The sequence below is a fragment of the Sparus aurata genome, chromosome 17 (genome assembly GCF_900880675.1).
Source record: "Sparus aurata chromosome 17, fSpaAur1.1, whole genome shotgun sequence".
NCBI lineage: Eukaryota > Metazoa > Chordata > Actinopteri > Spariformes > Sparidae > Sparus > Sparus aurata.
Window position 1 is genome coordinate 30,323,315 of NC_044203.1, and position 20,301 is coordinate 30,343,615.

The 20,301-nt window shown below is 41.3% G+C and overlaps 1 protein-coding gene across 2 annotated transcripts; it reads left to right on the forward strand.

The window, feature by feature from the left end:
* Nucleotides 1-451: 451 nt before the first annotated feature.
* Nucleotides 452-18,521, forward strand: dhx16 (DEAH (Asp-Glu-Ala-His) box polypeptide 16). Of its 2 annotated transcripts, XM_030394840.1 has the most exons (21): nt 452-750; nt 1,876-2,078; nt 2,241-2,479; nt 2,956-3,136; nt 3,220-3,276; nt 3,398-3,652; nt 3,754-3,987; nt 4,364-4,555; nt 4,934-5,044; nt 5,209-5,324; nt 5,569-5,779; nt 6,134-6,232; nt 6,653-6,805; nt 7,235-7,375; nt 10,186-10,348; nt 10,483-10,601; nt 11,364-11,431; nt 11,556-11,718; nt 12,649-12,810; nt 15,855-16,028; nt 17,741-18,521. In XM_030394840.1, exons 2-21 carry the CDS (start codon nt 1,881-1,883, stop codon nt 17,867-17,869), a joined length of 3,165 nt encoding a protein of 1,054 aa, XP_030250700.1. In that variant the 5' UTR covers nt 452-750; nt 1,876-1,880; the 3' UTR covers nt 17,870-18,521. The 2 variants fall into 2 exon arrangements, with proteins under 2 accessions (XP_030250700.1, XP_030250701.1); XM_030394841.1 differs by lacking the exons at nt 15,855-16,028; nt 17,741-18,521 and adding an exon at nt 12,935-13,023 and having other exon boundaries at nt 12,649-12,873.
* Nucleotides 18,522-20,301: the final 1,780 nt, after the last annotated feature.

Here is a 20,301-nt window from a genome sequence, read left to right on the forward strand (position 1 = left end):
AACTACATAGTTCCCCTTTAAAGTAACATTATGTAACTTTTTCACCTTTAAATAAAAGTTTCAAAAATATTTTTTGATTGTACAGTGTCTTGTTATAGGGTGAATGATGTCCCCGCCCCCCATCACTTGTTTCTGAGGCGGTATTATTCCTCATTAAAAATATAAGTATTAAATTCTCAGTTCGAATTTCTTCTCCAAAGCTACATAGTACCCCTTAAACATTAGTATTCTTGTGCAAACGAATAACTCCTTGCATGTGTTGATATCTTCCATTACTTGATTAAATGGAGAATTTAAAATTGAGTGGCATAGACCCCTTAAAACTATATAAATGTTACAATAACGTTGCTGTTTTTGCGTTTCCTAAATGACTAAATAATAATTGTTGTTGTTTTAAAGATGGCCGCCTGGGGGCAGGAGCGGTGCAGCCTCGTTCTGACGCAGCGCTGCTCTTCTTCGTCTGTTAAGATGTCATGACGTGTTTCCGCTCTCATCCTAAGCGTGCGTCAAGCTAAGCTAAGTGGGCAAAATATGTATCGATTATAACAGTTATTTCGCGTTTCTTGAAAAAATAAAGACACGGATGAATATTTTGACATGACTACGGAGGGGTGGACGTATCCGTTAAGTGTCCTTACCGGAAACTTGTGAGCTAACAACTTATTTGTAGCTGGTGTTAGCCGAGTTAGCTAACTCACAGACCGCTACCTCTACCATAACAACAACGTTGTTAGAGCGTTTTAATAAGCGGTAAGTGAAGTTAATGAAGATATTTTGTCTCACAGAATGAGTAGCAGCGCTTCTCATCACAACGTTTCAATTTAAAGTAAAACTATGACTGAACAAAATGGTAGATTGGTTAACTAGTGCACTATCATTTAAATGTGTTAACGCACGAACAGTGACACCAACAAGGGAAGTCCATGAAATGAACTTGGTGGCTCACCTGTTCACGTCTGGCAGGCTAAAAAGTGAACTGTCAAACAAATGTTTACTCTTACTTTAAGAAAATGTAATGTGTAATCTCTAGTATAACCTTAGTCGCACAAAATGCAGCGGACAAACTGAAAGGATACAGATTCAGACATTAAGCATAACTAAAATCTGCTATAGAGTTTAGCCCAGTGTATGACACCATCATAAGCAGTTAATTATACTATGTAATTTAACATCAGTGGTGTTCTGCTGAACTGCGAATTGAGAGGTTTTCCTAAGGACAACAAACAAACAAGCAACAACTTACAATATAATGTAGTCCAGCACAACACCACCTTTAAATGTGATCTCAGTAATACAGGTCAGGTTAATTACTGGTATGTTTACTATATATTATCCAATAATGTGATGTAAATAGCTTGTGAATGGTTCTAATTGATGTTTCCTACGTTGTCTTTTGCGCTGCTGCACAAGGTGAACTTCTCTTGTGGGGATCAGTAAATATCTTTAATCAACCAGCAGTGTTGTCACAACCTTTCAAAATAATCAGAATCAAATCTTAGAAAAATCTCTCATAGTTTCTTACATAGTGAAAGGCCAATTAGATTATGCTACTATAATATTACACAAGCAGAAAAGATCCAACAAGTTTTTATAAAAACCTTTGTAAAAAGTGACTTAAACAATAAATAGTTTATCTAGTTTAACTATGTGTCAACTGACTATTTGTCTCTGTACAATTAGCTATGCTACTGTTATGTTGTTAGAAAACTTTGCAGCCATTGATTCTTGCTGTATTGTTCATTTTTGACTAAACCTTTGCACAAAGGACAAATACCTTTTGGATGTTTGGTTGCTGGCATCCGTTCCTGTATGATTTACATCTACACCTGGATTTCGTATAACCATATTCTTGATTTGTGACTGCTCCCTCAACAGGCACCATGGCCAATCTAGAGCAGTGGGTGAACGACCGTCTCCATGACATCCTCGGGTTGAGTGACAGATATGTCTCCCAATTCATGATCGGCACTGCACGGAAAGCATCGAGTTCTCAGGACTTGGTGCATCGTCTCGAGCAGACAGGCACGATTGACATCGACCAAAGTGTGATTGCCTTTGCAGAGGAGCTCTTTGATAAGGTACATTTTTCAAATTCTATCATCACCCTTTGTCAGGACTTGCCATGTCATATTTACAAGAACTTTAAATGCCTCACACAGTGCGGTAGTCGCTAGCCTTTTCATGAGTGAAGTTGTGGTGAGAATGAAACCCTTTTAAAAACCTTCACCGTTGTGGTATAGATTCCTCGCAAGCAGGTTGTTGAGAAACCGGCGCGGGCGATGGAACGGGAAGCCATTGAAATGGACAAGAGGAATCGGACGTACACGTTATTGGAGGACAGCGAAAGTGAAGAAGACACTGTGAGGGAGAAGCAGAAAGGAAAAAAGAAAAGCAAAGACAAGGACAAAGGCAACAAGAGGAAGCACATCAGACAGAAGAAAGACAGCGAGTCGTCAAGTGAGGAGGAAGCGCCTAAAAGGTATACCAGAAACCATGTACTGACATTGTTATGCTTGTTTGTTTACTATTATTATTCGTTGGTCTAATTTATTTTGAGGTTATTATAATTGCAAATTCTCTTTTGGTTGGTGTTTCATTTAGTCCTTTGTTACAGTGTTTGCTCAGGGGTTGGTCAAACAAAAAAAAAACCAAAACTCCCAAAATATGGTTATTTTTTCTAAGACATGAGTAATAAAGTTGGGTTATTTCTATCATTGTTATACTTGAGGATACTGTCAGTCAGCTGTTTGTCAGCTCCAAAACACTTAAAAAGGACCAATTCAAATAATTATGTTCTTGTGTGTGAAAAGATCAGATATGTTAACATGTGACGTCCTGATCTGAGTTGTTTTGTTAAAAGGATTTTGACCATTCAGGTGTCTTTTGAACTGTTAATAAAACTGTTGAATGCCGTACAGAAGCTGTGGTTTAATGCCTTTGTTTTTCAAACATCAGGGGTAATTCAAGCCAAGTGGACAACAAGTCTGACAAGATAGGTGAGGAGGAGGAGGAAGAGTGGGAGAAGGAAGAGAGAGAGCGACAGCAGGACATCGAAGAGAGGGATGCGTTTGCTGAGCGAGTGAAGCAGAAAGACAAAGACAAGACCCGTAACATAACCGAGAGGACTGACAAAAAGGTTTGAGACGAGGAAATTACGACACAGCTCATGCATCTTTGTGAAGCAGGCAAACACGTTCACGTGTTGTTGTTTTTCTGCAGGCTTATGAGGAAGCTCAGAAGAGGCTGAAGTTGGCTGAAGATGACCAGAAGAATATGGTATCTGTGCAGGGTTTTTCTTTGTACTGAAAAAAAATATGTCAACTTTAAACAGAATATTTCTTGGGGAATAAAGACAGCACATATCTTTCTGATCCTTTGGCGTCCTCTCTCGTTCTAGTTGCCAGAGTTGAGGAAGCGCTCTCGGTGGGATTATCTGAAGAAGCGAGAGTCAGAGAAGCTGGAGGACCTGGAGGCAGAGATCCATGACGATGAGTACCTTTTCTCTACGGACGAGCTCACCGAGAGGGAGAGAAAGGAGTTGGAATATAAACGCACCCTTCGGGACCTGGCTAAAGATTACAAAAAGGCCGGTGCGAAGGAACAGGAGGAGAGGAAGAACCGGTACTACATGCCGGAAGAGAAGAGAAGCAAGGTAGGAACGACTGATGTCCCAGACTAATAAGTAGTAAATTGTGCATAGGTTCAATTGTTCTCTCTCAACTCTTTCTCTCCGTCTCCCTCCACGCTGACCAGGAGGTGCCCCAGAGGGACCTGGAGCTGGAGGAAACTCCCATGGAGCTGGGAGGAGAGCAAGGCCGCTGGGAGGAGGAGAGGCTGAAGACGGCCTCGCTCAGCTTCGGGGCCAAGAGGGAGCGAGAGCAAGGCATGAGGCGCGAGCAGGAGAGGTACGAGCTGATCCTGGAGGAGGATGAGATGATCGACTTTGTCAGCACCGCCATTACCATGAAGGGAACTCGGGCGGAAAAGGTGAATTTTACTTTGTTCTTTCTACTCCTTTCTGATTATTTGTGTCTCAGTTTTCATTTCAATTTCCCACTGAGCAGGAAAAAACAATCCCACACAATGTCCTCTTAAAGTGACCAGGTTATTTTAGGTTATTTTTTTACCTGATTATGGTCTGTGAATGGAAACATGGTTGTAAATTTTTTCTTGATTGCAGTTAAAGAGAACAGTGTGTAGTGACAATGATGATGAAAATTATTAAAACTGATGAAAACACTTTGACGTTGAGTTAGATGATGATTTTACCCATCAATGTCCCTTTCAATTAACCCATACCACTGTGGCTAGACAATACCAGTGAGCTGAAGAGGCCTTTTTCTTCCAACCCTGTTGTGTTCAGGATCAGGAGGCCCCGGCTCTGTCCCAGGCGGAGCTGAACAAAAAGTCCATGCAGGAGGTGCGACGCAGCCTTCCCATCTTCCCCTACAGAGAGGACCTGCTGGCTGCCATCAAGGAGCACCAGATCCTCGTCATTGAGGGGGAGACCGGCTCCGGAAAGACCACCCAGATTCCACAGTACCTCTTAGAAGATGTGAGTGCTGAATCTGATAACGGCATCACAAATTCACATATTCAACATGTTATACTCATACAACTGTGAACTGTGTACATTAAAGTCCACTGAAAAGCAGCAGATTGTTCCGCAAAAGATCAAGACTGCTGAGGATAATTAGAAGTAAAAAAAAAATCAGTCAGTTGAAACAGCTTTACATATTTCTGGATCATTTCTGCCCCAGATGTAATCGTTGTTGTTTGTTCCACTTAACATCTTTAGCAAGTTTTTATCATTAAGCATTTTGGGTGTTAATAATCAATCATCTGCTCCAGCTTTTCATACAAAAATATAGGAATAAAATGCTCTACAATGTTCTGAAATGGCATATTTTCTATTTGAAAAATGTTCTGTCAGGGCTACACTCAAGGCGGCATGAAGATCGGATGTACACAGCCTCGCCGAGTGGCAGCCATGTCAGTCGCAGCCAGAGTGGCACAGGAAATGAGTGTTAAGCTTGGGAACGAGGTGAGCTCAATTCACCTAAAGATCTGTACAGCAATGAATTATACGTTACCGTGTTTTTCTGTCCTGCCTTTGTCTAAACATATTTTTGATGACTATTTCTTTAAAACAATTTAAGGGGGTTAAAAGTTCTTCAATCAGTGTTTTCATATCACTCCTTCTTCCAGGTGGGATACAGTATTCGTTTTGAGGACTGCACGTCAGAGAGAACTGTGCTCAAGTACATGACGGACGGCATGCTGCTCAGAGAGTTTCTCACAGAGCCCGACCTGGCCAGCTACAGGTAATGCAAAGAAGAGAATGTGTTAGAAAAAAATAAAAATATTTGCATGTTCCGGAATTAAACCCTTCAACGTCACTTTTTTCAGCCTGACATCACAATTCCTCACGTCATTTCCCACAGTTCCTCTTTGCAGCTTCACATTTCTAATCGATATGTTTCTGTACATTTAGTGAACACCTGTAGGTTTAATGTATGTGTTGTGCTCAACTCTCTCCCCACATTCTCTGTTTCCCCCTCCCTGTAGTGTGGTCATCATAGATGAGGCCCACGAGCGAACGCTCCACACAGACATCCTGTTTGGACTGATTAAGGACATCGCCAGGTTCAGACCGGACCTGAAGGTGCTGGTTGCCAGCGCCACTCTGGACACAGAGCGCTTCTCCTGCTTCTTTGACGACGCGCCCGTCTTCAGGATCCCCGGCAGGAGGTTCCCCGTCGATATCTTCTACACAAAAGTAGGAACGAGCATGTTATTTGAGATCTTTTGAACGTTACAGTTAATAAACAGTTGGTGAATTCTTTGGTTTATGGTTGCTGCTTGAAGGAAAAAGGGACAGTGATAGGGACAGGCTACTTTACTCCCAAAAAATGTCTTTTTGTTTTCTCACTCATTTATGGAAGTTTTTCGATTTTATGAAAATAATTAACAATAAATGAAATGATATAAGTTTTATGTGAGCCTCCAAACTCTCATAGCATTTTAAAGAGAAAGACGTGTTACAAAGGTTATTTAAGTTTCTCAGGGTCAAATGAGAACTCTTGTCCCCCAAAATCAGACTGTTCTGATACCTGTGTGTTGTGTTGTCAAGGCTCCGGAGGCTGACTACCTGGAAGCTTGTGTGGTGTCGGTGCTGCAGATCCACGTCACCCAGCCTACTGGAGACTGTCTGGTCTTCCTCACAGGACAGGTATGGTTTATATCCAGCATGACGCTTTAATCAAGAGATGGTGTTTTGTGTGTGTGTGTGTGTGTGTGTGTATCTGCATATCTTGTGTTGATTTTTGGCGGAATAGTTTTAAGATCTATTAATACGCCTCACACTGTAGCCGTTTATGTTGGTGACGGATAAGAGTCCTTGTTTACTTCTTAAACACATTAAAGAAGTGGCTGCAATTTTATCTAATGGTTCTTTCCCTCCTGACCTGTTTGTTTCACTTCATAATGTTTCTATATATTGCACATAACATTGGTAAAAGTGGGTGAAGGCGACCACTGTCACTTTGTTTACTCACTACCAGCACTGAAGGATTTTGCTACGAAAGGGTAAATCCTGACTTTGTGTCCTCGTGTGTTGGTGGACTCTTTAACCTCTTCGTGCGTCTTGCAGGAGGAGATCGAAGCGTGTTGCGAGATGCTCCAGGAGCGATGCAGGCGGCTCGGATCGAAGATCGCCGAGCTGCTGGTCCTCCCCATCTACGCCAACCTGCCATCAGACATGCAGGCGAAGATCTTCAACCCCACTCCCCCCGGAGCCCGTAAGGTGAGACGGTGCCTTGTGTCTGTGGAGAAAACTCAAGGAACTGATATTGTTTTATCACAGAAAATGGCCTGGATGTAGTCGGTCACTGTAGGATTAATATTTCAACTTGGCAAACACAAAATGGCCAGCTGACGATGACAAAGAGTTTATTTGTTCAAGCCATATGAATAAAGCTCTCTGTCTGTTTACAACATCAGAGCCATCTCACATTTGCCCAGATTAAATGTCCGTGCTATTGTTTACCAATAGAGGCTGCTACAGCACAATAAGCTGTGGTACAGACTGATTATACCAGTTTTTTGTCTGATGCTTTATCGCATCTTGTTCCTATTGTGTAACAGCTGGATTTAATCTTCATTCTACTTTGTTTGAGCTGCACTTGCTCACTTTATCTCCTGGCACCACGTGTTCTCTCCCTATCACTCGTAGGTGGTGGTGGCTACCAATATAGCAGAAACCTCACTGACCATAGATGGCATCATCTACGTCATTGACCCAGGCTTCTGCAAACAGAAGAGTTACAACGCCCGCACCGGCATGGAGTCACTCATCGTCACGCCCTGCTCACGGGTAACTGCTCACCGTTTTTCTGAATGTTTAACAAGAGGGAAGTCAGACGTTTCATGCAACAGTGTAGTGATTTCCACTGGTGATTCATCGGTGCAGTCGCTGGTATGGTTAAACTATATGTGTGTGTGAATTTTAAAGCATTGCAAATAGGCATTATGTTTGCGGGTTGTCTTTCCTTTCCTTGTGAACACATTCACTTGGACTCAATCATGAACTGATTCGAATTTGTGGATTTTATGAAAAGATTCAAACAGATGTCTAATAGGATGAAATGATGACAAATATCCTAATAGGTCAAAGGTCAACTTCTCTGTGACATCATAATATTCTGCAAAAAGCTCTTAAATTGCGTACTTAAGTTGAATCATGTTATAGTGTGTTTCTGGATGCTGCACGCTAGGGCTGGGTATTGTTACGAACCTCACAATTCGATTCGATTTCGATTCTTTAGGTCGCAATTCGATTCAATTTCGATTCAATATTGACTTAAATGCCTCGATATCGATTCAGTAATAAGTAGTAATAGGGCTGCACGATTCTGGGAAAAATGTGAATCACGATTTTTTTGCTTAGAATTGAGATCACGATTCTCTGGCATGATTTTTTCACAAAATGTTTATTGCACTGATGAACTTGAACAAAACAAAAAAAAACATTGTAGTATGGCAGAGGCATACTACTATGCCTCTGCCAAAGCAATGTTTTTTTTGTTTTGTTAGTTCTATCATTGGATGAGAAATTATTTTTACAAAAGTAAAAAAAAAATTAGTCTCCAAGATGAGAGGACATCCTCTAATACCTCATGTTGTACAGTGTTTATTGGGGCCGTAGCTTTGGCTAGGTGATATGTGATAGCTGCTGTGATCGGCTTCCTAAAACGGAGGCATAATATTCTTCCTTTCCAAAAGCCGCCTCAGAGGTGAGGTAAACATGTGACGTGAAGCCCGAAGTTATGCTGCAAACAGTTGGCAACAAATTTGTCTTCAAAATAAGAGCTTTACATTGCACCCCATTGGAGTTTAGAACTGGGTTCTTAGCGGGGGGCTTTTAATTTGAAAGTAGCGACCGTTCCTAGCTTGTCGCTACAACAACAAGCTAGCAGTCGAGGCGGAAGTAAGTGTACCGTCCTAGGCAGCAAATCGGCGGACCAAAACAGATCCCCAATTTGCCGCCCTCTGTCTAAAACCGCGGACCTAGCCGTCAATAGGACGGGCAGAGTGGTGGCTTGCTGCCCTGTCTAAAAACGGCTTCTCACTCACTCCTTCCAACACTCAACTGCAGGTGGGCTTCCTCCATTGAATCACGTGTTGTAAAGACGCTTTACCACAGGTTGAGGGCGGAGGCAGCGGCCGTGCTGCGTTTGGGGGCGCTTCAAAAAAGTTTGTGATTCGGCTCGATATATAAAATGCTTCAGAATCGCTGTGTGTAAAACAAATAATTCATTAAAGTACCTGTTGATAATTTTTTTATTAAAAAAAGTCATCTTAAATTATAAATCTTTCCTCTAGGAAGTTCTAGTTCAAATTGAAATGTAAACAATGGTACTCGATGTGTTTAGTTATAAAATAGTGCAACCATAGTTAAGCTGATAAAGTGCCATTGTTTCTGGGACTGTATGCTACATTTTTGTCTGACATAAACATAGACATGACCGCAGTCCCTCCGCCCTCCGGCGAGACACGAGGGGGTAACACGTTGACACTGACTCCCCCTCTCTCCCCGGAGGACAGTGCTACTCGCGGGCGCACGGTGCAGCGGCCAGGGTGAGACCGGCTGCGCTGGGAGTTTACAGTCTCCGAAAGAGCTGTGCGTCAGACATCGGCTACCCGCCTCCGACGGTGTTTCCGCGGCGCATCACCCTCCGACCCTCCAAGCGAGACGCTTCCAGCTGCTTGAGGCGGGGACCGCGGGTGGTCGCTTGCCTGAATCGATTCAGAGGATTTTTATGAATCGATATTGAATTGGGAAAAAATATATTGCAATGCACTGATGAATCTATATTTTTACCCACCCCTACTGCATGCTACATTGCTTTCACAGGAAGTCTGACAGCAGAACATTCCACTTGTTAATTTGTTCCCACGGTGAGAACACAGCGGTTTGCGAAATATCGGCAAGAAAAAAATTCATGCTTTAGATAAGAAGAAACTCTGAATTTCCTCCATGGCGAATGTCGAGGAAGAGTTAACAGAGTAAAGGCCACGTTGGTGAAATTTTATAAACGATACTCTGACTTCCCGTTTCTGTGAAGGCAGCATTAAGCTGTGCTGCAGAAAGCTGAGAGAAACACTGAAGTTAAGAGTTGTTGCTCTTCAGAGCGGTTGCTGTGACAGGATATACCATCTTATCTCGTCGCATTGTTGTAGACAAGTTTGCTGTAGAAAAGTTGTGAACCACATTCTTACGAGTAGATGCAAGTTTCAACTTGTCTAGTTGTCATTTTCAGGTGTTTAACTCGCAAACTTCCCCCAAGAACACCTCAACGACCCGCTTTCCAAAGTATAGCTTCCTGCTCTTCCTGACGTTCTCCAAAGGCCCCCTAGGTGGCGATACTGTCCCCTTTGAGACACACACTTAAATTAAGAAGGCATGTTTCTCACTGGGCTCATATATCTCAAAATAGTTTTAACTTCATTCAGCCAGATATAAACTTTATACCATTTATTAAATTCCTCCAAAGTCTGGACGGACATGGTTATAAACGGGAACTGGTTGGCAGACATCGACGAGATGATAATTCAAAACCAGTTTCTGTATTGGTCTCCAAATGTTTTGCTGAATCATGCTGTGTGTTTTTTTTTAATGCTCAGGCTTCAGCCAACCAGAGAGCGGGTCGTGCTGGCAGAGTGGCTGCTGGGAAATGTTTCAGGCTTTACACAGCCTGGGCCTTCAAACATGAGATGGAGGAAACGACTGTCCCTGAGATTCAGAGGACCAACTTGGGAAATGTAGTCCTTCTGCTGAAAAGTTTAGGTGAGGGATGGAATCACTGTTAGTACTATTAAAAAATAATGTCAGTTCATACATTTAAGTTATGACGTTGGAACACATTAGATGACTCTTTGGTGGATGTGACTGTCCAGTAAGATGATACGTTTTCTTTGCAGGCATCAATGACCTGATTCACTTTGACTTCATGGACCCACCTCCTCATGAGACTCTGGTCTTGGCGCTGGAGCAGCTGTACGCTCTGGGAGCACTCAACCACCTGGGGGAGCTCACCAAGGTACAAAGTCGTTTATCTTGTATTGTCAAACCTTTGCAGGTAGGAATAACTTTATTCACATTTTACCCAACGGTTTCAAGATACAAATATTTAACATTTCTACATAAAAACGACAAGAACTTATTATCTCATTATCCCAAACATTTCCATCAACGTTCAAACACAGAAATCCATAATTTAATTCAAGGTAACGTGTTTCATTCGATTGCCGCTTGACATCAGTTAAAGTCAGAGAGTGAGGAAGCAAAGAGTAACTGTAAAATATACAAAACATTTTTGACTTATTAAATTATGTGAATAATCTTTTTATCACGCCATCAGTTCCTCCAGATCCCATTTTATAGTGCAAGGGGTTAATTCTACTCTACCCCCTCGATCCTCTTCTCTGCACAGAGGGTCGAAAGCAGACGGACAACTTTTTGTTTTTCATTCTTATCTTTAATCTCAAATAACAGATATGTAACTTTTGCTTTGATTGCATAATCTATGCCCGTCTTCACTCTGATCGCCTGCATATTTGGATGATGTATGGTGTGAACTTGGCGCTTGTGCTGCTGTGTCATCATGGCTTCCTTGTGGGAGAGATGACTCACTGTGTTTCCGACTTTAACATTTTAATGTCCACACTAGTCTTGTGAATCAATTTCTTAGGGATATTTTTTAGACTTCATCCTTGGTGTGTCTACTCTACTTTGTTCAAAAAAGAAAAGGAAAGTCTTTCGCTGTTAAAACATGTCTTTGTCCTTGTTTGTCGGAGTTCAGCTGGGTCGCAGGATGGCCGAGCTACCGGTGGACCCGATGCTGAGCAAGATGATCCTGGCCTCCGAGCAGTAAGTCTCCAGTCCGAGAAAAATTGGCAACTAATTTAGTGAAGAAAAACGAGGTTGTTGCCTTCGCCTCTCTGTTTGTCCCTCTGCATTTTTCTATATTTTCCTCGTCTCTGCCTCCTTCCAGGTACAAGTGTTCAAACGAAGTGTTGACGATAGCGGCCATGCTGTCGGTGAACAACTCTATCTTCTACCGGCCCAAAGACAAGGTGGTGCACGCCGACAACGCCAGAATGAACTTTGTGGTGCCAGGGGGAGACCACCTGGTGCTGCTCAACGTCTACACACAGGTAAAAACATGGCTGGGTGGCAGCAGTTAGAACCGAAGATGTGTTGAAAATATCTTGAGTATAAAATAAAATGTTTTAGTCAGATGGGATTTAATTTCATTCCTCCATTTACCTACATGAGAGGGACAGAAAGTTCGAGTTGAAGCAACACCTCCGGCGCAGTCTCAAATAACCAAATTTTCAGGTTTTCTTTAATCAGGTATGCAAACATTTGGTGTATGCACAGCCATGTAACTTCCTCACTGTGTTCTTAACATCAGTGTGTTTCTAGACTACTTTAAACCTGCTCAACAGTCATCAACTTCAACATTTAAACAGATTAAAACCTGTAACTTACTTTCAAGATTATTACTAAAAAAAGGACAGGATGGATATTCGATCAGTAAAATGAACAATGACTTGATAAACAAATATCATTTTCTGTACTTTTGTTTTTTTATATAAACATAAAATCTATTTAATTTACAGTTGACAGAAATGCAAGTACACTAACCATTCTGTAGGGAACATGAATATACAATGTGTCTGAAAGTTATCTGCATGTCTTTCAAAACCCCCGCAGTAGTAAAGCAGTAAATCTGCTTGTGAGGCACAAAAAAAAAAAGTCCAGGATCACCAAAGTCAGTAGGATTCATCCTCTACAAACCTTGAATGAGTGTTCATAATTGGCAGCACCAAGAAGACCAACACTGCCATTATTAGCATGGCAGGAAGGAAAGATAAGAGCAAAGACTGAAAGATGAGCACAATTTTGTGCAGCAGAAATATGTTATAGACTGGCAATCCCTTTTTTCCTGCGACCCCATGTGGGGTCCAGACCCTCAGGTCCCACAGCTACGGCCTGTTAACCTTCCATAGCCCTGAGATATATTCCTACGTGGAGCCCAGGTGTTGTTCTTACGGCTGTCGTGATGGCTTTTTTTCCCTTAGTGGACGGAGAGCGGTTACTCCACACAGTGGTGCTATGAGAACTTCATCCAGTTCCGCTCCATGAGAAGAGCCCGGGATGTCAGGGACCAGCTGGAGGGTCTGATGGATCGTATTGAGGTGGAGGTGGTCAGCAGCGACGGAGACAACTTGCCCATTCGCAAGGTCAGTGATTCAAAGAAAGTCCCCCAGAGCTTTACCAAAGTCCCCCGACAAAAACATGGAATCTCAGCATTGTTCCCTGATATAAATACGCAAGACAAACGCAAGATTATTTAAATGGCACCATTCAGACACAAAGCATTGCGAAGCGCCTTACCGAGACATAGAAGTGCATTAGAAATAAGACATTAATAGGGAGGATAAATTATAATTTATTAGTTTATGTTTGTAGCAGTATTTTCTGATTTACTGAGAGGGATAAAAAGAGATATACAAGAGTCCCTCTGTAGAAATGTTTGACTCTAATATGCCAATGAATTGAGAAAAGACGTTCGAGCCTGGATTTATCAGTGTTTGGACTTCTGCATGTCTCCATGGAGGGGGGTGAAAGGTCACCCTCACAAATGGACCCTGTGTTTGGTCAAGAAGTTTTAGTTTGTCGGATGCTTCGTCCTCAGTGGAGGTGACAAAAGTAATATGATAATAGCAATAATCCTGAGCTTAAAAAAATTATAAAGTAGTTCTGCTAATTGAAATTACATAATCTGACAGAAATCATCACTGAAGTGAGGCTGTGTGAATAACCTTCTCATATCAGGGTGTGTGTGTTGTGAACAAACCTCAATAATGCACCTGAGATAACTAAGGGCGTTTGTTTTATTAGTCTGGTAACACCTTTTTTCATCACAGGCTGTCTTTGCCTGTGTCAGTCAGATTCCTGCCACCAAACAGGGAAAATGAATCACAAAACTTTTTTCATTCCAGTTGAATGAATAATTAAACAGATATAGCTAATATAATTAATACTATCTAATCTAATCTAAAGAGTGCACTGACGTCTCCACTAGGGGTGTGCCAAAATATCGATACTACAATATATCGCGATATTTTGTCTTGAGGTACGTTATCAATACACTGGTGCCAAATATCGATATTTAAAAATGTAAAAAAAATAATATATATATATATAAAAAAAAAAATAATGTATATATATATATATATATATGTATATATATATATATATATATTTTTTTTTTTTTTGGCCCACCAACACCACCACCCCTCTTCGGGAGGACAGCTTTATCTTTATTCAAACATAGGTATACAACCAAATAAAATTTAAAAAATGGTTTAAGAAGCTCTGAAACCCACACATATAGATATTTAATGATAGTTGTAGTCAGTGTGTGTGTTAAGAAGAGACACTGTGCAATATACTCTTTATTTATTTGGCTGTCATTCATGTGAAATTGATTGACAATGTTTTGTAATTCCTGTGAAATGGATTCAGTGCAGTCAATAAATTCTGAATTTCTTCAATGACACAGATATCGTGATGTATCGTGGATGAAATTTCTTGCAATATGTAGATTATCGCAGAATCGCTGTATCGTGATATTATCGTTATCGAGGGCAAAATATTGTGATGGTATTGTATCGCGAGGTACCTGGTGATACCCAGCCCTACAATTAATTAAATGGTTGTATTGTTGTATTCACTCACAAGATGTCACCAAAATCACACTGTCCCTTTTAAAATCTTTCAGAAAATGATGTAAGTGTATCGAATCGTATCGAATCGTATCGTTGGCTAAATATCGTGATATATATATCATATCGTGAGCTGAATATCGTGTATCGTATCGTATCGTGAGATTAGTGTATCGCTACAGCCCTAGTCTCCACACGTGCGAACATAAGGAAAATAAATTAGTCATTTGAAATGTTGATTGAGTGTAAAGCAAAATGAGCCCCTGCATGATCAGCGCGTGTGACAGATGTTATCTGTCAGCTGCGTTTCACTGTCACGCTGTCCCTTTGAGCATTAGTTTTGTGAACACACCCAGCACCACCTGGCCCACATTACAGCAGGCGTGGACAGTTTGTGTGCATCTGTGAAAACAAGATTGGAAAAGTAGGTCTGAAAGTTGTGTTTGGATGGCATCTGTTAGCAAATCCCACACGAAACCCACCTACAGATGTGCAGAGTGAGACACTGATTCCTCCCAGCGCCACATTCAAGTACAATACGATACATGGTTTCTGCAGTGGCTTCTACATGACTGTGACGATACGCTGCAGTCACAGCACATCAGACTATATACAACTCTTCTTTGATTCAAAACATCTTGGTACTCATCACCTGTCGTTTGTTACATATGAATGATGTATTTCATAAAGTTGAATTCATACAAACGTCTGAGTGGCTGATTGTCACTATGTTGTGTCCGGTATACATTAGAAGACAAATTAATTAATACTACCACTATTATTCTTGAAGTCAGAAGTCCATATTGGAAGTTTTATCATTCCCTTGAACACACTTTGACTGAGAATATTTCCACTATCTGACACGCGGGAGCTCCACATTTTCAGCTTTTGTAAAATAGATATTTATCTAGAATTTTGGACCCACTGATTGTTATAATTGTTTTTTTATTCCTCACATACATCTCTTGCTTTTTCACATTTTCTTACTATCATATTGCTCTTTATAGTGCTGGGCAAAGCAGTTCATTTCAGTGATAAGTGATAAGGGAATTAGGTGAGAATTTAGTTGGATCAACATATTGTTTGATTTGTGTAGGCTGAAGTCTGACTTTATTGTGTACAGCACGTATATTTTTGCGGCATATATTTTAGACTTTAAAGTTGTTAAACTGTAAAATATCCCTCCTCTGCTGCATATTTCTGTCACCAGTGTTTGATAAGCACATTTGGGACGTCACGCAGAAGATGTGTGTATAATTATAATGGAAATTTTAGTTCTCTAATATCAGCAATATAACAAAAATTGAGGCACTATTCCCTCTCAGTGAAAAAATCTGAGAGCTCAGCTTAACTGAGTGAAGATCAGAAAGTGATGCAGTCAAGTTCGTTCACCCCCCCCAGAAATTAGCACGTGTTCTTCTTAACTAAACACTCCCAATGTACCACTCTTTTAATTATACAGTGCCCTTTTCTATAATACTGCTGTGGACAACCTTTATTTCCACCCAGCACGGTGATAATCCAGGCTCTCCCTCCATCTCTTGTCTCTCTCCCAGGCGGTGACAGCAGGATACTTCTATCACACGGCGCGACTGAGCAAAGGCGGCTACAAGACCGTGAAGCACCAGCAGACGGTCTACGTCCACCCCAACAGCTGTCTGTTCGAGGAGCAGCCCCGCTGGCTCATCTACCACGAGCTGGTCTTCACCACCAAGGAGTTCATGAGACAGGTCGGTGATACTGTCTGCTTTAGGCCTGAGTTTAGGGGTCTAAAATTAACACCTGGTAGATTTTCCTTTTGGCGAGTAAATCTCTAAAGGCTTTCTGCCTCACTGACTTATAAATGTTGAAAAGCTATTATTTTTATCTTTGTGCACTGCTGCTGTCCTCTGTCTCTGTCACAGTGGACAAGGACTTCATGGTGCGTTCAAGTGCACCTTGAATGCACCATGTAAAGTCATAAACCTAGACATGGAAAAGTTTCTATATTGATTTTATTTTCATGTGTTGAAATTCACAGGTCTTCATCTGCTATTACCTTGTTGTTATTTCACCAAACCATTTTAATAATTGGATGCTAAGAACGTGATATTCAGTTTATTTCTCTGTAGGAAGATTTTAACCACAAATCTCTGAAACTATTTTATTCAGTTCTTGATTTAGAAATGTTTTTGTGCAATTAGTTCTCCCATAATCTCTTTCACGTCCAAGCATTATCGTTAATTGGAACTGAAATATCCCAACTGAACAGATATTGAAGTGAAATCAAATTAGGAAGTCAGTGGTGATTCCCAGCTCTAGTCTACTTTATCTGAATCTCTTTTGGATATTTTCACTGTTTATTTGTGTCTGCCAACATCGAAGACAATCATTAGAGGGATATTCCAGTGTAAGATTAATCCATGGTCTAAATCACTGTGAAACTGTGTTAGACTCCCTCTCGAGAGATCAAGTTAGCAGACCGCTAATTTACGGAGTTTTATCAACCTCAGAAACGACTGCATGACAGCAATACACTGCAGTAAATGGATCCAAATATAAACCGCCACCAAAAAGCCACAAATAATGCTCAGAACAGCACCAAACTTCAGCAACAGTACAAATAGGGTCTCAGCACATAGTCCGGGGCATTAAAACTCCACTAGCTTAGCTGGATTTCTGTTGTGAAGCTAAAAACAGATTTCAACTCTCCATCAGCTTCCGGGTCGGAAGTCCTGACACGACGATTACCGAGTGCAGTTAGAAATGCTCAATTCCGTTCTTTTCCCTGTCCACTCTCGATAAAAACTGTTATAAACTGGCAGGTACGACACATATGAACTTTGATTGCTTTTCCATGGAGTCATGATCATACATTTTCATCCATGAGCTGCAGAACTCTACTGCTCTCGGTAATCGAGTCGTCGGGACTTCCTGTCAACAGGAAGCTGCTGCAGAAGAGTGGTAAATTTAGTCAGCTTTTCAGTAGAAATCCAGCTAAGCTAGTGGAGTTTTAATGCCCCGGTCTATGTGCTGAGACCCTATTTGTACTGTTGCTGAAGTTTGGTGCTGTTCTGAGCATTATTTGTGATTTTTTGGTGGCGGTTTATATTTGGATCCATTTACTGCAGTGTATTGTTGTCGTGCGGTCGTTTCTGAGGTTGATAAAACTCCGTAAATTAGCGGTCTGCTAACTTGATCTCTCGAGAGGGAGTCTAACGCAGTTTCACGGTGTGTTAGACCATGGATTAAATTTACACCGGAATATCCCTTTAAACACAGAAAAAGTTCAGATGTAAATAATACAACACAGTCACGCCTTTTCATTGAGTCCACAGTCCGGTATCAAAGCCTCTGGGAATGAGACGGCACTGATGAGGAAGTGTGTCAATTATTCATGTACAACATTTAACAACATCCCTGCCCGTATAAACACAGTGATCTATATCTTTATCTCCCCCAGGTGATCGAGATAGAGAGCGGCTGGCTGCTCGAAGTGGCACCGCACTACTACAAGAGCAAAGAGCTGGAGGACAGCAGCAGCAAGAAGATGCCCCGCAAGCAGGGCAAAACAAAAGAGGAGCTGGGCTGAAGAGGACACCGAGGCTCAGGGGACAGATGGACAAAATAAACACTCCCTTCCTCTCAGTGAAAGTAGAAAAATGCATAAAGATAGAGAGGAACAGTGTTGGAAAAGTAGTTGTTTGGTACATAAACGGCTACATGGCTCCAGCCTGTCTTCACATGTGAAACTGTTAACTGCTGTAGCTACGTGCTCCCGCAGCATCGGCATTCGGCATATCAAATTTTTTTGGCTGCACATAGTAGCCTGAGCAGAGACACGTGCAGCCAGAGGGATGGGTCCCGAAAGAAATAGGCCACAAACTGACAGACTGGTTTAATCATAAACCAGCTGGGCAACAACCGGGAAACTTTAATGAACTTGGATGAGAGTTTCCTGCATTAACGGCAGCGTTACTGACTCACTGGGTGGGTTTTGCAGCTTATTCATGCTCAAACTGTTGGTTTGGTTCGTTCAGGTGCTTTTTGTTGACTTCCCCCAAATAAAGAGGCTTTGTCAAACTCTGAAAGGAGCACACTGTTCTGTGTGCAAATGGACAATTAGGTGGAGGAGTCTCCACCAAACTGAAGAGACTAATTTGCAAATGATGTTTTGCCCTCTCCTGTGAGGCTCCTTATCTTGTTTGTTTTGATTTTTCTACGTCAATAAAGTTTTACAATCACTTGTTTTTGCAAGTTGTTTTGCAGCTCAGTGATTAGTCATCAGATTAGTATTTACTACTTGTCGGGATAATGGTCGTTGTCCTGGTTTAAATTGCACCAGGAAGTTCAGCTTTATTCATTCAGCAAGTTATATTTAGACGCCATATTTGAATAGCCTCCTATCATCCTCATGTCAGGCTCAGCCACCACAAAGGGACATGTGAGTTTGGGATAAAGTTTCCTTTAGAAGTGTTCTACAAAAAAAATCACCCATGATGCATAGAAACCATACAATTCTAACATTTTAAGGTCTTTATTTCCAGTACATATTTTTCCTCTTACCTGACGATTTATCTCAATTGTTTTGGTGTGAGTTGTTGAGTTTCTGTGATATCCGCCTCATATGTCTACCCTCTCTTGATTATCTAACACTCAGCTCATCCCGACCCGGACACACAAGATAATCCACTGACCTTGTTGAGAGCAGTTTCATGGAGGGGACTATCTTATTTCCATATCGGCACAGAAGGAAGAGTGTAGATTCACATAGACGAGAGGCTGGCTAACAAAGCTAAATACTCAATGAGTAGTTGTGGCCTGGACTCGCTTCTACTTCAGTGTATTTTTGTTCAAAGAAAATGGTTGTGTCATGAAATAGCTCATCTCGTGCTTTCTGGGTTAACCAGTCTATTTGTTTTCAGCAGAGTCAACACAATTAAAGGGGCAATTTGTGACAGAGTCTTGGTCAGGGTGGCTGTAAATCACCTCTGTACTTTGCTTTACTCCGTCACTCTTGGAGGCCCTGCCACCTGCACTGATTCTCCCTGTGATCAGCAGTCACGGGCCAGACAAGCTATGGCCACTGTCTAATTAGCTTACAGTAGCTAGCCACAGGCAATGACTGCTAGCAAAGAGCAGCAGTTGTCTGTTACTCCGGTGATGTGCTGCCCCACATGTTTTCGGAGCTACCTTCAAATTCTGGCTGTATTCTACAAATTGCACTTTTAAAGGCAGAGGTGCATCCTCTGGACAATATAAGCAGCAACATGCACAAGGAATTGCAAAATGATTTGATTTTTTAGTATTTAAGTTACTTTTCTCAATATGGAATGCTGTAAAGATGAAATAAGATAATCCTTCATTAGCCCCGGAACAGAGAAACTTAAGATATGATAAGATCGACCTCATTGATCTCTCAGCGGGGAAATTCACGTGTAATAACAATTTAAGAGTCAAGGGCAGAAAGAAAACCTGAGACTGAAAGAAAGGAACAAAGCAAGAAAAAATAGAATAATATAAAAATAAAGGAATAATGATAATAAAACTATATACACTATTCGCCTTTCACTTTTAAATATGACCAAGTAGGATAATTGCACATGATTGTAGTTGTAATATACACAGGGTGTGTAGCAATATGTCAAATATTTATAAACCTTAGATAAGTAGAGCAAAGCAGCAGTGTTGTTGAGCTAATGTATGGTGACAGAGAGACATTAGCATGTAGCATTTTTTGCACTTTGAGCACCACAAGCCTTGTTCCATTATATTCAGGAGAAGGCAGACTTCTCTACAGCCGACAGCCTCACACCAAATCGATGTAGATTTACAAACAGCACTACATGTAGGAAGAGTTAATGTCTATTTTGGGGATTTTGGTCAAACTGTCCCTCTAACCTTTAACTCATAACCCAATGCAAAATACATTGCGCCACATGCATACTACACAAGAATGTTGACACTGGGACACTGTATGAGTGCCTTCAGGGGCCCTCATACAGCCGCATGTGTTTGTTACAT

Excerpts from the sequence above, each read along its gene's own strand:
- dhx16 (XM_030394840.1), top strand. The coding sequence starts at position 1,881 with ATGGCCAATCTAGAGCAGTGGGTGAACGACCGTCTCCATGACATCCTC. Across the intron at positions 10,602-11,363 it reads ACCTGGGGGAGCTCACCAAG|CTGGGTCGCAGGATGGCCGA; the intron begins GTACAAAGTCGT and ends GTCGGAGTTCAG. Across the intron at positions 12,811-15,854 it reads ACAACTTGCCCATTCGCAAG|GCGGTGACAGCAGGATACTT; the intron begins GTCAGTGATTCA and ends TCTCTCTCCCAG.